Raw genomic sequence first — 17,046 nt, forward strand, 5'->3', positions numbered from 1 at the left:
TCAGTCCCAGAAACATGGCAAACACCTTTCTTACTTCAATAACAGTGAAGCAGAGGAAAGAAGGAGGTACAAGGAAGGCTGGACGAGAGACAGGCCAAACTGATGGACAGGAAGACACAGGGTGTCACTAGAAGTATGGCAACCTGCATGACATCTAGAAACGGCTCTTTCATTAAAGAAATAGAGCAGTCATAGCACAGATGAGAATATCCCTGCATACACAAAATAAAAATCACTATTATGGTTAAAAAAACAGAAAATGAAGTGGGAGTAAATGGCCTGTTACAAGTCAAATGCCAAACCAACACATAGTAGCACCTACTCTATACAAAATAATGATGTGATTTTACTGATGGTACTAAATTATTCAAGTTAATAAGGCCAAGGACTGGATAGAAGAACAGAAAGATTCAGAGTCCACGACTTGACAATAAAACAGATTTTATTCAGCAAGTCTCAAAATAATGAAAAAGAAGTAGTTCTTCAAATAACCCATAGTTGAGCTGCAAATGTTTTTGCAGATGCTAGAAATTAATATGGGCTCCAGAGAAAAGGACAATTTATTGGCACAAAATACCACTGATCATTTCCATGTACCAATACTGACCCAGGAGTTTAGATTCTAGGACAGCAAATGAGGCAAGAAACAGGAGGTACATATTTGCTCTGTTCTTTTCTTCTTTCTTAAGCACTGCTTTTGGCTAGCCCTGGATTCCAGTTATTGAGCAAGGTGCTCCTGTTTATATGTAATAGAGCTCAGTGAAGTGCTTCAGGTCCCTTTCATCTCACTAGAGTTAGGGGTACAAACATGCTGCATGAGTTACCATCCTTCTCCTTCCCTTTAAAGATTATATACTTAAACAGCCCTATGTTAAGTCAAGTAAGACAGTACTCAGCAGCACTAGCTGTGCAGTAACTTGGTGTTTTGGCAACAAATATTTGATTAAGTCAGCCATAGTTTCAGATATTAACACCAGTGATCTAACAGAACTCCTTTGTGTTATTTCAGTCAGATTTCCTATGAAGTGCCATAACTACTGTCTGTACAAATAAAATGTCTTAAAGCTGTTAACCCTGACCTCCAGTTTGATGCCAGAGTCACGTCTTCAGCTTTCTGAGCTGCTGAAAAATTAACTTCTCCTTTCAAATCCAACTGTACAAAGTACATCTACCTTCACACGATATACAAAGTTTACACATTCATAACCAGACAGGGCTGATGGCACCAGCCATCAAAAACATCTAATGATAAGATGCTCTCTTATACCACATTATCTTTGCCAAATCACCTGCTTCTCATCTACTGTAGGCTAAAATTAAAAACTAAGATAAAAATGGCTCAGTTACTGCTACTAATAATTACTACTTAGTATTACTAGTGCAAGTAGAGATATTGACAGTTGAAGCTGTACCTAACATTTATGTTGCTGATTTAGAACAAAGCACACTTTTTACATCTACAAGAGGCTGTGTGATACAGTAAGTTAGTTTCCAAGCAGCAATTACAGTGTTAGCACTCCTATTGCTTTCAAATCAGTCTTTCTTACATAAGGTAACAATGTGTAAGCATAACATAGCACAGGCTCTACTATGGGCAGAAATTAATGATTTCAGCCTTCTGGCAGCATGTAGGCAATGCAAGATCACATTTCAATAAAAACAAGAAACAAAAAGCCAGTCACTACACTGGAAGCCAGCAGATTTCTCCAAAGAGAAGAAATCCCATTTCCTCACACACTTGGCAAATCAAGGAAGAGGAAGTAGGTGAGCCTTGACATAACCACGTTCAACAAGGAACGTGGTTTAAAACTTCATTTCAGTTTGGTGCCCGAATACTTTGATAGTTATCAGAGAATTATGGAGTGTGAACACAAAGCTGATCATTGTAACTGATCATACAGACAGCTCCATCACTGCAAAACCAACCACACAATACCACAGAATTACAGCACACAGAACATTTCTCTTCCAGGAAAAGGGAGAGAGAATAATGTGCTTTCAAGAATATTTTTTCCACGTGCAGCACAAAGAAGCCAAAACATGTGCACCTAGTTCTTGTTGTTAATACCTGCTCCAAGTATATGTCTAAGGTTTGGGCTAAGGTTTCTATGTGTGCTTTTTGTTGCTACTGTTAGTAAGTTACCCTGATGTTTACTAATTATTTTGGCACTGCATTTTGCAGAGCTGCTCAACAATCAAATTATTTCCAGTTAGTTTACCTCAGATTCTCCACGAAAACTTTACCAGAGCACTTGTAGCAAGCATAATCAAAAACTGTGATTATTCAGTAAAATCAAGTGTACTAAAATACTAGGGAAAAGGCCAATTTTTAAGTTGCTCAGGCAGTATATATAAACCTGACTGGAAGTGGAGTGTGTGTCTGGGTTGGAGAGTAAGAGGTAATTGGCAACTTACATACCAATATTTAATACTTTTTTAATTGATATTGCAACAGGAAAAGGCTTTTCTGCATTGGCTTTGGACAGAATTAATTTGAGAATTCCAGTAATCGTTTTAAAAGGAATTGTTCTGATAAATAGATAAATGCTGAGAGTACCATAAAAACAAATTAGTGATGTTTTGAAGCTAGCCTGTGATCAGTACACATGCTGAGATTATTCTTCCGATGTTTCTCCAGGATAAACAGTCTGTACTAGGTAAAGCAAAACTGCAATGGCCATCCTTATTTTCAAGCTGTAACACATGGATTTCTTCTAAGGTACATTTTACTGACTACAAGAACATTTGTCAATTAATGTCAGTTCTAATCATCCCTATTAGAACAGCAAGGGTTTGATACTAGAAATAGCGTAAACTCCAGTGCATGCAAACAGAGCTAATCAAGAGACCCTCCTTTTGGAGTATTTCCTACACATAAGTAGCAAACACTTTCTAAAAAAACTCCTTTATGGGTTTTTCCTCTTTTGTAAAGTCACAGAAATAAATCTGTTCTGCTCAACTGAGCCCAAAGGTTGTGCTGCAAATGCTGTTCTGGACAGAAAATGGATGGAGCAGCACTTTCAGTCATGTCAGAGTGAAAAAATCAAAACTTTCTGTTCAAAATGAAATGCAACATGAATATGTATGAAAATTGGCATGATGTAGTATAACATTGCTACTCTTTCAGGAGTTACTTTTGAGCACTGAGTATCAGCAACTTTGAAACACAAATTCTGGGTGTTTATCTACATTTAGAACTGCACACAATGGCAGATATAGATTTCCATGTCTCCTTTAGAGACAACTTACATATTTTATGCACTGATGTTTATTTTGTAAAATAAAGAAATACTGTGCAATCTTCTTGGCAATGAGCTCTGACTTTCTACCTGAACAACTTCAACAGGAAATACAGGGCATGCTCTCACCTATAGCAACCTGCAGACTAATGGTAATGGCACTTTCCAACAGGGTGGGGACTGAGAAGCCCATGAGTACATGCACTAATTTTCAGTCTTGTCTGTAGAAGGTTTAACAATCATTTGATTAATTTGAAGAAAAAGAAGGTTTTTGTAAGAGATCTGGCAGCTCTAAGGATACAGTATATTTCGACTTTATGTGCAAGACTTGATTAATTCACCATATCAGATGAAACAAACTCTACCTAAGTTGTTTTATTTGTCTGTCACTTTATTAAAAACAAACAAAACCCAGCCTGTTTATATTATGATGGATGGAATTATAAAACCTAGCAGGCAAGTCAGCACATACTGAATTCAGATACATGGCTAGTTGGTACTTTTTGGATCCAAAAAGGTTCACAACTTGGGCTGTTAGAGAGTCTGCATTTTGGTTAAAAATAAATAAATAAATAAATAACACTCTTTCATTGGATTTAATCCGAGAATCACAAATGCACTTCAATTAGATGTTGCTAAAAAGCAGCTAAAGTAACAGTTTTTAATTTTTACTATTTTCATACTTAATAGAAAATTATTAAACTTAATCATCCTTATACATCATAGTATCATATGCTAGTTGAACTTTAAGGAAAGTGAAGTGACGTACACCTCAGAATATGAGGCACTGTTTAAAATTATTCTGTCCTGTTCTTCCTACTCACACCACCAGATTACTCACTTGTAGCCATGATACCTGGAGGACATGCTGGTATCCCGTGATCAACTGCCCATCTGAAAGCTCCTTCACCAACTAAAAAGCTAGGAGACACAGAAGAGGGAGTTTAAATAAAACCATATAACAAATCCCCCTTTTCTTGCAATTAGTATTTTCTCTTTGGTTTGGTCATTTTAAAACTGTACACTGTCTGCATTTCACAGAAGCGTCAGCTATAATTACAATTGGCACCCTTACTTGGTTTCATTAAAACACTACATAGCTCTGACATTAAGTTCACTATTGAATAAAAACATGTGCTATTAAATTTGAAACAAATTACCAAATTGCATCAGTTCTTAACTGCAGCTAAAACAGCACGAAGCCATCCAGGAGTCTTGTAACAACTGAATAAGATTCTGAAGACTAACAACACGGGGATGAAAGAAGTGAGAATGGCAAGTTAGAGTGAAGTTAGCCAATGCCACTAGAATATCAAGAATTACTTTGAGAGATATGACAAGCTAAAAATAAGCTTAATTTAGATTCAGAAATGAAAGTCTATCTCATGGCGTTTTATTAAGCACTTCCAAATGAGACAACTCCACTGAGTATTTAACATACTTGTGGAAGAAAGAAACAAATTTGAGAAGTCATTCTGTAGTCAGTACTGAATATTTTACAGCAGTGAGACAGTATACACTGTTGTGACAGTGAATGGTGGCAAAAGATACAGATATGCAGCTTTTAGGAAAAAAGAAATGCCTCAATTATTTATACCATTTCCCTTTAGATAAATTAATCTGATTCCCCCAAAAATTGAACATGGTTGGAAATCACGTCTTCAGAAAGTTGATGAAAAACAGCAACAGCAGTAGCAACAAAATAAAGAACAATTATTTCTAATCTCTACTTCCTATCTCCCTTTGGAAACAAGAATACCATAACTACACAATGGTTACAAGAAGAAAAGACTGAGGACACACAGCAATTTCAAAACGCTTTAGAGGAACACCTGATTTACGAAAGTGAGACTCAAAGTTATGTAAGCTGCACAGAAGTCTCTTGGGCCACATAATACTATCAATCCCTAGAACAGTGCTGCTATAGAAAACTTGTTGGCATTACTCCTGTTGCAAGTTTTCTTGATAGCATTGTATCCGACACTTGCAGCTTTTAATATGTAGTATTTTGCAGCATTATTTTCCATCTTCCCTATGACATAACCACCATAAGAGATGTTTTCAGTCTTTGATTAAAGAAGATTTTTAAAAAAAAGCTTCTCTAGATAAGAATTTGAATTGTTAAAACATACTTCTTTCTACTGTTAGCACAGCTCCGGAGGAATATTTTTCATGCTGCAAGATACTGCAGAGCAAGTTACTGGGTACTTGGAAAATATCTCCTTTTAAATAAGGTAATTATCAAGAAACAACCTCTCACTCACAGTAGCATCCAAGAGAAACACAAGTTGTAGCCAAACTGCGGTAAATAGTAGTCTCCATTGATTAAAAAAAGTTTCCCATCAACTACACGCTCTCAAGAAGTGAACAAGTGTTTCCTGTCCAGTAGAGTAATTTACACAGAGCAAAAGTGTAGGTGGAAAAAAGGAGAATCACAGAACCCTTAGAGTTGGAAGGGACCTTTAAAGCTCATCTAGTCCAACTCCCCTGCAATGAACAGGGACACCACAGCTAGGCCAGGTTGTCCAGGGCCCAATCCAGCCTCGCCTTGAAAGTCACCAGGGATGGGGCATCAACCACATCTCCAGGCAGCCTGTTCCACTGCCTCACCACCCTACCGTAAAAGACTTCTTCCTTATATCCAACCTAAATCTACCCTCTTGAAGCCATTTCCTCTTGTTCTGTCACCACAGACCATGCTGATGAGTCTGTCCCCTCCTTTCCTTTAGCTCCCCTTTAGATACTGAAAGGCTGTTCTCAGGTCACCTTGGAGCCTTCTCTTCTCCATGCTGACCAGCCCCAACTCTCTCAGCCTGTCCTTGTAGGAGAGGTGTTCCATCTGTGGGATCATTTTTGGGGCACTCCACTGGATGTGCTCCAGTACTACAATCAGATATTATGGGTCTAATATATGATAACTTAAATAGCACAAATCAGTCAGAAACCTTTCATTTTCCTGACACCTCATGATTGCTTGTTTTACACTCAGAGATATATAAATAGTCACAAGTATTCCGAGTACAAAAAGAAGCACCCAGAATGTTGAAGATGCACCAACATTTAAGTAACGTGACTCTTATTCTGCTCACACTTGTGTCCATAATTCCCAGATTCATTTCCCTCATACCAGGTGGACACAAAATACTTTCCAGTTCTGATTCCAATGAATAGCTACATTAGAGAAGCAAACACTTGCTGATATCTCACTGAGGCCTCCTTTCACCACAGAAATCACCCACTCTTTTTTTTTAATTTTATTTTAATCATTCAATTTCAGATGTCTTGAAAATACAACATAATCACAAGAGAGTTAGAATAATAAAAAAATCAAGACCTCAGTAGTTGTTACCTGTACCACCTGTACCCTATCCTCCAAACTGATGGAGACATTTGGTAAGAGAATCCTATGGGACATACGGTGTGAACTCAGATCCACCAAGTAGCCAAGTATTTATAATCAGAACAAGATTAAGCAATCTTTGTATTACCCAAACAAGCAACACAAATAATTGTAACAGACACAGATGGTAGGATGGTGCGAGGGTGGGAACCAGCAGTCATGCACTAGGGAACTACTGCAGGCCCATGGGAAATGTCCATGTACTCATGGAGAAGAGCTGCAGCAGGCAAGAATGAACGGGTAATACTCACAGCTGGCATAAAAATAAAACTTAACAGCCAAGTTCATAAAACTTAAAACAACCAAGCTTGATTAGTTGGGGGAGAGGAAAAATCGAGAATAAATTCAGTGGGCTATACAAAGCAGCCAAAGCCCCACCAAGTCTCAAAAGCTTTTAGACCAGTTCAAAATACAATTTTCCAAAGGAAAAAACAATCAAAAAGATGAATGGCTTTGCTGCTCTGAAAGTTGGTTCTACACAAACGAGATAAAAGTTCATTTCATCCATCTGTAAGAAAGATGAGTACTCTGTAGTTGTTACGAGCTCAAAACACAAAGAAGTTGAAAAAGTTCTCCCCAATAAGAAGGTGGTGTTCAGATCTGCTTTCCAAATACAGGAAAAGCGGAGCAAATTAATTGAAAATAGAAAATAACTCTAAAAATGGCCCTTCTAGGCAAGTTTTCACAAGAACGTGGTTATCCTGATGCCTGTTTGATGTAAAGAGCAGCCCTTAATATGGGCTGTATGAAGACAAGCTACACTGAGCTGAATAGAAGCAACAGTAGAAAGTTAGGTTTACTAAAGATGAAGGTGATCCTAAATGTAACAAACTCATTTTGTAATGTTTATTCTAAAATGCAGCTCTCACTCTGAAATCACTTTTACACAGAAGATGCAGATCAGAGATAAAAATTGGTACAAGTCTTCAACCCTGGCACTTTCTTGACTATGCTCCTCCCTGCAAGTTACTCATATCCTGCAAGTTACACATATCCCATCTGTGGCACTACATGTGACGAGAATAAAATGATTGCAAAATGCTGCAGTAACCAAAGGGGGAGAACATACAAACATGGGATTCTTTCTCGTAAAGATTAATACTGAAAAAAGGGACACTAACATGTACTTTGAAATCAATAGTATCAAGGAGTTCTAAAAAAGTAAGATGGTTAGGTCTATTTGTACCATCTTGCAATTCTTACATAGCTGAAGTATGAGCAAGCAGTTCTAAATAAGCTTTTCTGCCTTTAAGAAACATATGAAATAGAAGAAAACTTTAAAGCTGTTACTAGAAAGCAACTAATCCATTATTCTGGGACCAAAGACCACTCCCAATGATCCATCCAATACGTAACCAAGCAACTGTAATTGTGGTCTAAGTCATACAGTGATCAAGAATGTCTTACAGGACAACATGTAACACTGAAGAGTTTGGTATTTTCTACTCCTTCATACAGAGGTAGAGAACATTCTGACAGCGTCAGTCTGAATAAACTGTGAGAGAAGGTTCAAGGACCTTAGAACAGCTGTAACAAATGCATGCTTACGTGTGGGAATTCTCTATGTTTGAATTTTAATTTGCACAGTAGGACTGTGTTTTAAACCAGAAGAGGAGATACTGTTCCAGAATAACCCACACGACAGAGCAATTCACAGTAAACTACATACATATAGCAATCAGGACACCTGGTGACTCCTTCCCAATGAACCTACCATCTCAGAATAAACTAGTTCACACTCACTAAAATTACTGAAAATCAGAGAAGTACCATTTTGAATTGTCCCTATACAAATGGGTGCTGAATGGTGGTAAGCAGGCCAAACTAACTGTCTCCAGCTGTTCTTTTGCAGACAAGACTCTCCACAGTGCCACTGTCACTAATCTCACAGTCAGAGAATTTCTCTCACGTGGTCCCGTGCCAAACATTCTGGTGAGAAAACATTAAGCTAAGTTAGATGGTGCTACAGAAGCTGTCTATACCAACAGGTTTAATTAGCAAGACGGATTCTTAGGCTTTGCAGTTTCTTTAAGAGACTCCCCACCACAGTATTTGCCCATGAGAAAAAAGATGAAACTTTCACATCTTTACAAATAAAAATCAGTTATTAAAACCTAACTCTTGGGAGGAATGACAATAATGCAGCTGTTTCTTGCTACTTGATGACATATTTTTTCAGCTTGCGCAGCAATGTATTTCACTCCCAGATCAAAAATATGTTACACCAAACCCTGCCAAAAAGGCAAGGCATGAAATTGTCAACAATCATCACCTACAATGAACATAAGATCCATTCCAAACTTGCGATGCCCTGAACATACAGGAGCATCTATTAAAGCATTACAGTGCTACAGATTGTTTCCAAGCTAGCTACCTTTTTTTCTATTAAGATACATATTCCAAATTCAAAACAGAGAAGAAATGAAAATACACATAGGGTAAATAAGGCCCAAAACGTTGGCTCTGAAGTCAACAGTTCACACTTGGAGAGCTTTAACTCCCTTGTCTTATGAAGTGCCTGTTAGCCAAGACAGTGCTAAAACAGTGTTTGAAAGATTTTGTCTCGTCCTTTGAGATGAGGGGATACAGTTTATGTTTCATTCAGTTATTTTAAAAATAATAGCTACAAACATAAACTAGGTCATGAAGTTACAGAAAACACGCTAAATTAGGACACAACTATCCTAGGTGCTCTTCCCTGCCACGATTACAGACAAAAGTAAAACACAAATGCTCGCTTCTAGTTCTGGAACACGAATGAAAGGAAAGGAAGAGAAGGGGAGAGGAGGGAAGTAGGGAAGGGACGGAGGGAGGGAAGGGAGGGAAGCAAACAGAACCAAAACCACAACAACCGCCTTTGACACCCTCTTTAATGTAACTGGATAAGCCCTAGCTTTTTCCAGATATCTGAAGAAATAAGCCACTGGCACCAACTAATATTTAAGTTCATATCCCTTGGTAAACTTCTCTGAAAAAGAAGTTCTCACTATGATTCCTCTTCCTTTAATAAAGAAAACAAAAATGCAAAATCTGCTTGTTGGTGTGTTGGTTTTGGGGTACTTTTTTCACTCTATGACCTACCTTTGCAGTATTATGGACACTGCAATAGTTCTTTTCCTCAGTGTATAAACTGGAATACCAGACTATCCAGATACAGACTGACTATGGGGACACTTCTACAGAAAGAAGTATGAACAGTAAAATTTCTAAATCAAATATACATATTTCAAACAACATAAGTGCTGACTTAATACATCTGCAAATACTGCAATCTCTCAGCAAACAGCAGCAGATTTCCCCAACAGGTATAACTGAGGCAACGGCTTCAGTTCAAGCTTCCTGCTGGTTGATTTGAACTGCTAACAAAAATAAGATGCTTCCAAGATTAGTCAGTTCCAACACAGTTCTTGGACACTTTCCAAATATGATACAACAATATTTAAAGTTCTTATGCATTTAACAGTTTCCTCTTTCAAACTTACATCAGTCTCAATAAAGCACATTTTCAGTGTTGTCATACATGCTAACAAGTTTATATTTAAAATAGTTTTTAACTAAACACTGCGTATTTCCACAATTCAGTTTCAAAATAAAGGCACAAAGCCAGTTAAGTTTATGTATTTTTTAAAGTTGTCAAAAGCAAAGGCTGCAGAACTTCATTTTAATTTTGCTGCATTTAGAGATTTTTCAAAACGATATAACAAAAACTTAAGAATTCACACAGAATCACAGAATTGCAGGGTTGGAAGGGACCTCAAGAGATCCTCAAGTCCAACCCTCCTGCTAAAGCAGGTACCCTCCAACAGGTCACACAGGAGGCATCCAGCCATGCCTTGAATATCTCCACAGATGGAGACTCCACAACCTCTCCAGGCAACCATTCCAGTGCTCTGCCACCCTTATTACAAACAAGTTCTTCTGCATGTTTGTATGGAACTTCCCGTGTCCAAGTTTTAGGTCACTGCTCCTTGTCCTATCGCCATATACTGCCAAGAAGAACCTGACCTCATCCATCTGCATCCTACCTCCCTTTAGATATTTATTAATATTAATCATTCATTCGGCATGACATAACTTTGGAAGCAGTCACCTTGACACAAAACCCCACAAGGTGATATCTCTATCTATCCACAACAGTTCTACTCACAGCTGCATCGAAGGCACACTGAGTTTCAAGATCTGAGAAGAAAACGTTGCTTCTTTTCAAAAGGATGTAATGTAAAACAGCACAAACCTCCGTTGGATAAGACAAAGCCTTCAAATATTGCATGCAGTACAGATATAAGACTAAAGTAAAGTCAAGCAGAACAAAGCAATTACCAAGGTGGAATTCTGCCAGCAGAGAGTTTTCCTTTCTGCCCTTCACACAACAATCTATTTGCAACTGAAACTGGATTCTTGATTCCTGAAAAATCAGCAAAAAACGGGAACAAACCATTAAAATATTTTCCATGCAGTACTATGGGGTTCATTTTGGCAATGGAAGTCAGCTTCCTTTCATTTCCAGTGCTTCAGTAATTCAGTAAGAGACACACTGTGATGCTGTTTTTCAGCTTAATACATTAAATCAGTTGTTCCTTCTCGTGGCCTATCAGTGGTAGCAAGACTTTCTAATCAACATTTGGTTTTGTTTTTTAAAGAAAGAAGGGTATTGAAATATTAGGAGTGACTCCCTACCACAGAAATCTCAGAATTAAAGCAGTGGTGTTCTACAGACCAAAGATGTTTTATGAGTATTAATTTTTCAAGATGGAAAAAGCTTTGTTTGGATCTATCTGGCCAGAACAGGGATTATAGGATTCAGGCTTAGCTTTTTCTCACTCCCTCATTTCCTCCTTCTCCATGGTTGGAAGGATACATTTCGTAACAAGTAAGCCTTGAAACACTTAATTTTACTATTTATTTTAGATCTATATCTACATGAGGAAGTTATTAACACAGTTTAGAACTATCCTAGGATAAAGAACAAAGGTTGAAACGTTTTCAGAAAAGCTATTCAATAGTATTCCAGAGTAACAGTTAAGGCTCTCAAGTACTTATGACAAAAGTTCAAGGATCCCTGCTTGGGACTGTTTTGTACTGAAAGGTAAAGCTTGGCAAAAGAAAAAAAAAATGAAAGGCACATTAATTCTCAGATTAAATAAGTGCTATATGCATGTTCATGTAGCCTTGTAATAGTTTCACAAATTAGAAATCCAAATGTTATTGATCCCATGAGAGGATTATAATGAAAAAAACTACACTACAGAGGAATTTTATGTCGGGGCAAACAGCTTGACAGATCAGAAGCTGCAAGAATAAAAAGCAGCCCTAGTTTAGAGGCTGTGTACCTTTGTAACACTGCAAAGGAAACCTTAGTTCCTCAGTACTTCAATTTGACCAATCAAGCTAAGAGATTCTATGACTGAATTACGTAACAGTAAATTCTTCAAGGAGCCTGGAAACAAAAACAAATACTGTCATCTGAATGCTTGTATTTTATATATATGCATTTTACTATAAGGTTACAATTCTTCAAAGCCCTCTGAGAAAACACACACCCTCTGAGTGAATGAATTCTTCATCATGCAAATTCATCATTCTGCAAAGGACTACCAGTGAACTAAGACAGTGCACTGCAACATCACTAAGCAGTATTTCAGGACAGGAGGATGCCTCCCTCTCCCTTTTGTTTGTTTACAGAGGGAAGAATTCATGAAGTGGGGCTACAATGGCATTCCCTCCAAAAACTTCACAAAAAAGAACAAAATTAGTCTTTGCACTTCAATCAGTAGCTTGCTTTATAACACATAGTTAACATACCGCTCAGTGCGCCAACTGCTCCAAAATTCAGTGACTTCCCATCCATTATGCTGGCATCGCATTCTATCTCACCCAGAAGGTTTAAGTTAGAACCCATTCCTGCATTTGTAAAAGGAGAATCCTGAAAATATAAACAAAGCACCGTGATGCCACAATCAGATCAAATTTTATCAAAACCTCTGCATAATTAATATGATGACAGTGATGTGTTATAGTGTACATTCTTGCTGCAGTACTTTAAATATGCCACAGCAACATCAGAACAGAGCAATTTGCTATGTTTATTTTAAATTACTACGATGGAAACCTTACAGTCTCTTCTGTGTGATACATCTCAAGAGCAATAACGTGCTAATATAAATCACAATCACACAACGATTTCAGATAATCACTTATTTGTAAGTAAAAGCCTTACAATACGAGCAAATATCTCTTCCACAGAGACCACAGTTTACCTCTGACACTCTCAAGTATGACACAGGAGCAAACAGAACTGTATGTTTTGTTAAAATCATAAGCCTATGATTACAGCCTTGCACACAGAATCACAGAATCACCAAGGTTGGAAAAGACCTTCAAGATCATCCAGTCCAACCATCCACCTATCACCAATAGCTCTCACTAAGCCACTTCCCTCAACACAAAATCCAAACATTCCTTGAACTCCACCACCTCCCTGGGCAGCTCATTCCAGCACCTGACCACTCTTTCAGACAAGTAGTATTTCCTAACATCCAGCCTGAGTCTCCCCTGGCACAGCTTGAAGCCACTCCCTCTAGTCCTATCACCAGTTACTACAACCTCCCTTCACATATTACAGAGAGCAATAAGGTCTCCCCTGAGCCTCCTCTTCTCCAGACTGAACATTCCCAGCTCCTTCAGCCACTCCTCATAAGGCCTGTGCTCCAGACCCCTCACTGGCTTTGTCGCCCTTCTCTGAACCCACTCCAGGGCCTCGATGTCGTTGTTGCAGTGAGGGGAAATGAGATGAACAAGGCTTCACTGTGCAAAATTTCTATTTAAACACTAACACAAGCACCATCGTTACCATGGTACGAAGGTTTTTCAAACAACAAATCATACTTCCCATAGAGTACCAAGCAACTTTTAGTAAGCATCCTGGTTAAAAAGTAAGCCACCTTTTATTAGCTCTGCCTGTAGCTCTTACTGATCCAAGTTTCTCAAATAAGAAGTGCTGCATGTTGGATTTAACATTACACCTTTGTGCAGATGCATGCTGCCCACGTGCCAAGATGCCGACCTTGGAAAGGTGGCAGACCACAAAGCAGCAGCAGGTTTAGCCGACTGCTAACTCCAGACTACAGCAGTTACACCATCACTTAGGTATCTCAGGCTTACAACCTAAAACTGTAGTAAGGAGACGATACAAAGCGTCAAGACATGGAACAAGAATTTCATTTTCAAATATGAGTTCATCTCATAAAAACTCTTAAGCGCTACTGAGGATATCGTTTTCAACTCAGAACCCTTCTTCCTTCAAGATGTATTTTAAAATGTTCTGGCAGCAATACAGGCGTACTAAAGCTGTGGTTAATGGGGAAAGCTTGAAAAAGTTGCTCAATATGAATAATCCAGAATTACATCTAGACAAATAGTTAAACTGCTCTGTTTTTGACATGCATTAAAGAGCACCCCATCCATCTTTGATACAGTTTTGGTCAAGGTTTATTTGCAACTTCTAAAAGGATTTCAAAGCCTACTGGCATTTCTTTCTACACACTGTTATTACAAAATTCTTCTGTGGGAATTCAGTAACAAGAAGTAACAGTCTACTAGGGTGAGTCAGGTCTCTTTTAATCAAACCAGTTAAAATGTTTTTCAAGAACACTTTTGTCGTAATCTACCGTTAGTCACTCTGCTGCAAAACATCAAATAGCAAAGTCTTTAACTAGAATTAACAACTTCCAGTTCAACATTCATTTGAAGTTCACCTATGGTGACTGCCTTACTACAACAATGCTGCTGGCCTTGTGCTTTCAGCTTCAAATGCATACACTTGGGATTAAGATTCCATATTTTGAAATCCTACTTACTCTAAAATTAATATTAAAAAAACAACAAACGAGAGACAAATTATCTCATTGCAAATTTTGCTTTCCATTCCTTTGACTGAGACATAACAAAAAATGCAAATAGAGCAACTTTATGAGCAAGGATACCCAAACTCAAAATGCGAAAACCACTTTCCATAATCACATCGATCCCCAATTTAAATGATACTCACAAAGAATGTTCCACAGAAGACAGATGGAAGAGCCAAGCAATGAACACACAGTATGAATAAACTTAGGCTGCACTAAGAGAAAGTTGAAAATTTTCATCTACAACAAACTTTGTTCTTGCTTCCAATACCTGAACATTAGAATCTCTGAAGTGCTCCGCACTCAAAGAAAAGCTTGAAACTGCACATTGTTCCTCTAGCCAGCTGTAAATTCAATCAGCATGTGGTTCTGTTGTAAACTGCAGCTTTTAAAAGAAAAGAAATATCTGCCCAAATCCCTTTATGTTTCGAGAGGAATTCAGACTTCATATGGTGGCAGACAAAAGCATAAAAACAAACGGTTCTGGGATCGTGAATACAGCTCTGAGATCAAGCAGACAGTGTAAATGATGAGCCTTATGAAGCACCTTGTCCAGAACTATTTGATTATCAAAAGCTGAAAGAAGAAACATGTTCATTTATTTCTCCGCATTGACAGAGTTCACAAACTAGAAAACATAACTGCCTTTATTCAACTTACGAAATACAGCTGATGCTCATGCAAACCAGCACCATTATTATAACAGTATTCTGGGTCAGGCATTCAAGTTGCTTTGCACAAGTAATCTACTTTTTCCTCTAACAACTATTAGCATTAATTATACCTTCATCTATTCCCTATTTCACTTGAGATTCATAAAGTCCAACAAAGAAAGGCTGCTCACTCTACATTTGGAGCCTGCAAAAATAAAACAAAAAACAGACAGCATACCGCAAGTAAACTGTCAGCTTGCTCATAAAAGATCAAGAGCAAGTCTTGCGCCTCTCTAAGTCTTTGAAGTGATGCCTCTTGGATTAGATGAAATTCTGTGTAATAGGAGTTGTGTAATTGAGCGGAACTGAGGGAAAAAAATCATCTTTTGCAGCATTTCCATGAAAAGATGCGTGTGTCTTTCAAAGGCTACAGAGTTTTGGAATATAGCATTAAAAATTCTAACAAAATGTAAAAGTGATTAAATATTTCAGATAAATTCACTGTACTGTGTTCTATATCAACCAAATACCACCTAGGACAATTATAAAAACAGACAGTAGAATGATGGCAGGCATCACCAGAACAGCAGGCAAGACTGAAAAGGAGAAAAAGTTTGCCGATCAGATTAATTCTCTAAATATGCTTTAATTTCATCTTACAGCCATAACATCATACAGATGTCACTTCAGAATATTTAAATATACTACAGCAAAAGAAGGTTCTCTCGGGGGAAAGCAAAACCAGAAAATAATTTACCCTAGGCACAGCTGAAAGGAGACGTACAGCTGTCCAGCCAAGTTTCTTAAAATGTGTTTTCTTTTATGTAGCTCAGGAATATGATAAAAACTACAGCACAAAAGAGAAAATATTTTCCACAGAGGTGGGAGCCTCATCACAAAAGAATCTTGAGGAACAAGAGCAGATTCTGTTAGCTTATTCATGTATGTGATTTATAAGATTGGTTTTCATGAGCAAGTCGAAAGCCGATGGGTGACATTTAAAGCCTGAGGCAGCAAAGGGAGCCCTGCTACAGGCCACCCGATCAAGTGGAGCCTGACAGTGAGGCCTTATACCTCCAGATACAGAAGGCGTTGCGATTGCAAGCACTCATCCTGCTGGGGGACTTAATCACCCAGACATCTGCTGGAAAAGTAGCAGGGTGAGCTGTAGGCAATCCAAGAGGCTCCTGAAATGCATTGAGGATAACTTCCTGAGTCAAGTAATAGAAGCTCTCACCAGAGGGGATGCAGTACTGGACCTGTTGCTCACCGATGCAAGTGAACTGACTCACACATCAGGATTGGAGGCTGGTAGTGACCATGCTATGGTTGAGTTCATGCTCCAGAGTGATATGAGATAAGTAAAAATTAGGACGTTATATTCTAGCAAAGCTGACTTCCAGCTCTTCAGAAAGTGGGTCAACAAAACACCCTGGGAAACCGTCCTCATGGGCAAAGATGTGTAGGAAAGCTGGCATATTTTTAAGGAAGCTTTCCTCAGTACGCAGGAGCTCTCCATCCCCAGGTGCAGCAAGTCAGGAAAGGAAGGCAGGAGATTGGCATGGCTGAACCAGGACCTGCTGGTCAAACTGGTGAGCAAGAAGAAAACGCACAAGCAGTGGAAAAAGGGGCAGGTACTGTAGGAAGAGTATAAAAAAGCTGCTGGGCTGCGTAAGGACAGGATCAGGAATGTCAAGGCTTGAACTAAGCTTGGCAAGGGACGCCAAGAAGAACAAGAAAGACTTCTATAAGTACTTCACCCAGAAACGGAAAGTCCAGGAGGGCATACTCCCCCTAGTGAGTGATGAAGGTAGGCTGGTAACAACAGACAAGAAGACTGAGATATTTAA

The 17,046-nt window shown here is 38.4% G+C and overlaps 1 protein-coding gene across 9 annotated transcripts in view; it reads right to left on the bottom strand.

Annotated features, from left to right (window-relative positions):
• TASP1 (taspase 1) overlaps positions 1-17,046 on the bottom strand; it is a 105,523-nt gene that overhangs the window by 51,396 nt on the left and 37,081 nt on the right. For 6 of the 9 annotated variants that reach the window (XM_042813779.1, XM_042813825.1, XM_042813817.1 and 3 more), the window contains exons 5-7: positions 12,442-12,562; positions 10,960-11,044; positions 4,081-4,160 (exon numbers count right to left, since the gene is read on the bottom strand). In XM_042813779.1, coding sequence (XP_042669713.1) covers positions 4,081-4,160; positions 10,960-11,044; positions 12,442-12,562 — 286 coding nt within the window. The remainder of the gene's footprint in view (positions 1-4,080; positions 4,161-10,959; positions 11,045-12,441; positions 12,563-17,046) is intronic. The other 3 variants (XM_042813804.1, XM_042813796.1, XM_042813833.1) reach the window with 2 other exon arrangements.

Source organism: Centrocercus urophasianus, unplaced genomic scaffold (genome assembly GCF_019232065.1).
Source record: "Centrocercus urophasianus isolate 14NV4802_14NV808 unplaced genomic scaffold, USGS_Curo_1.0 seq_10, whole genome shotgun sequence".
Classification (NCBI taxonomy): Eukaryota; Metazoa; Chordata; class Aves; order Galliformes; family Phasianidae; genus Centrocercus; species Centrocercus urophasianus.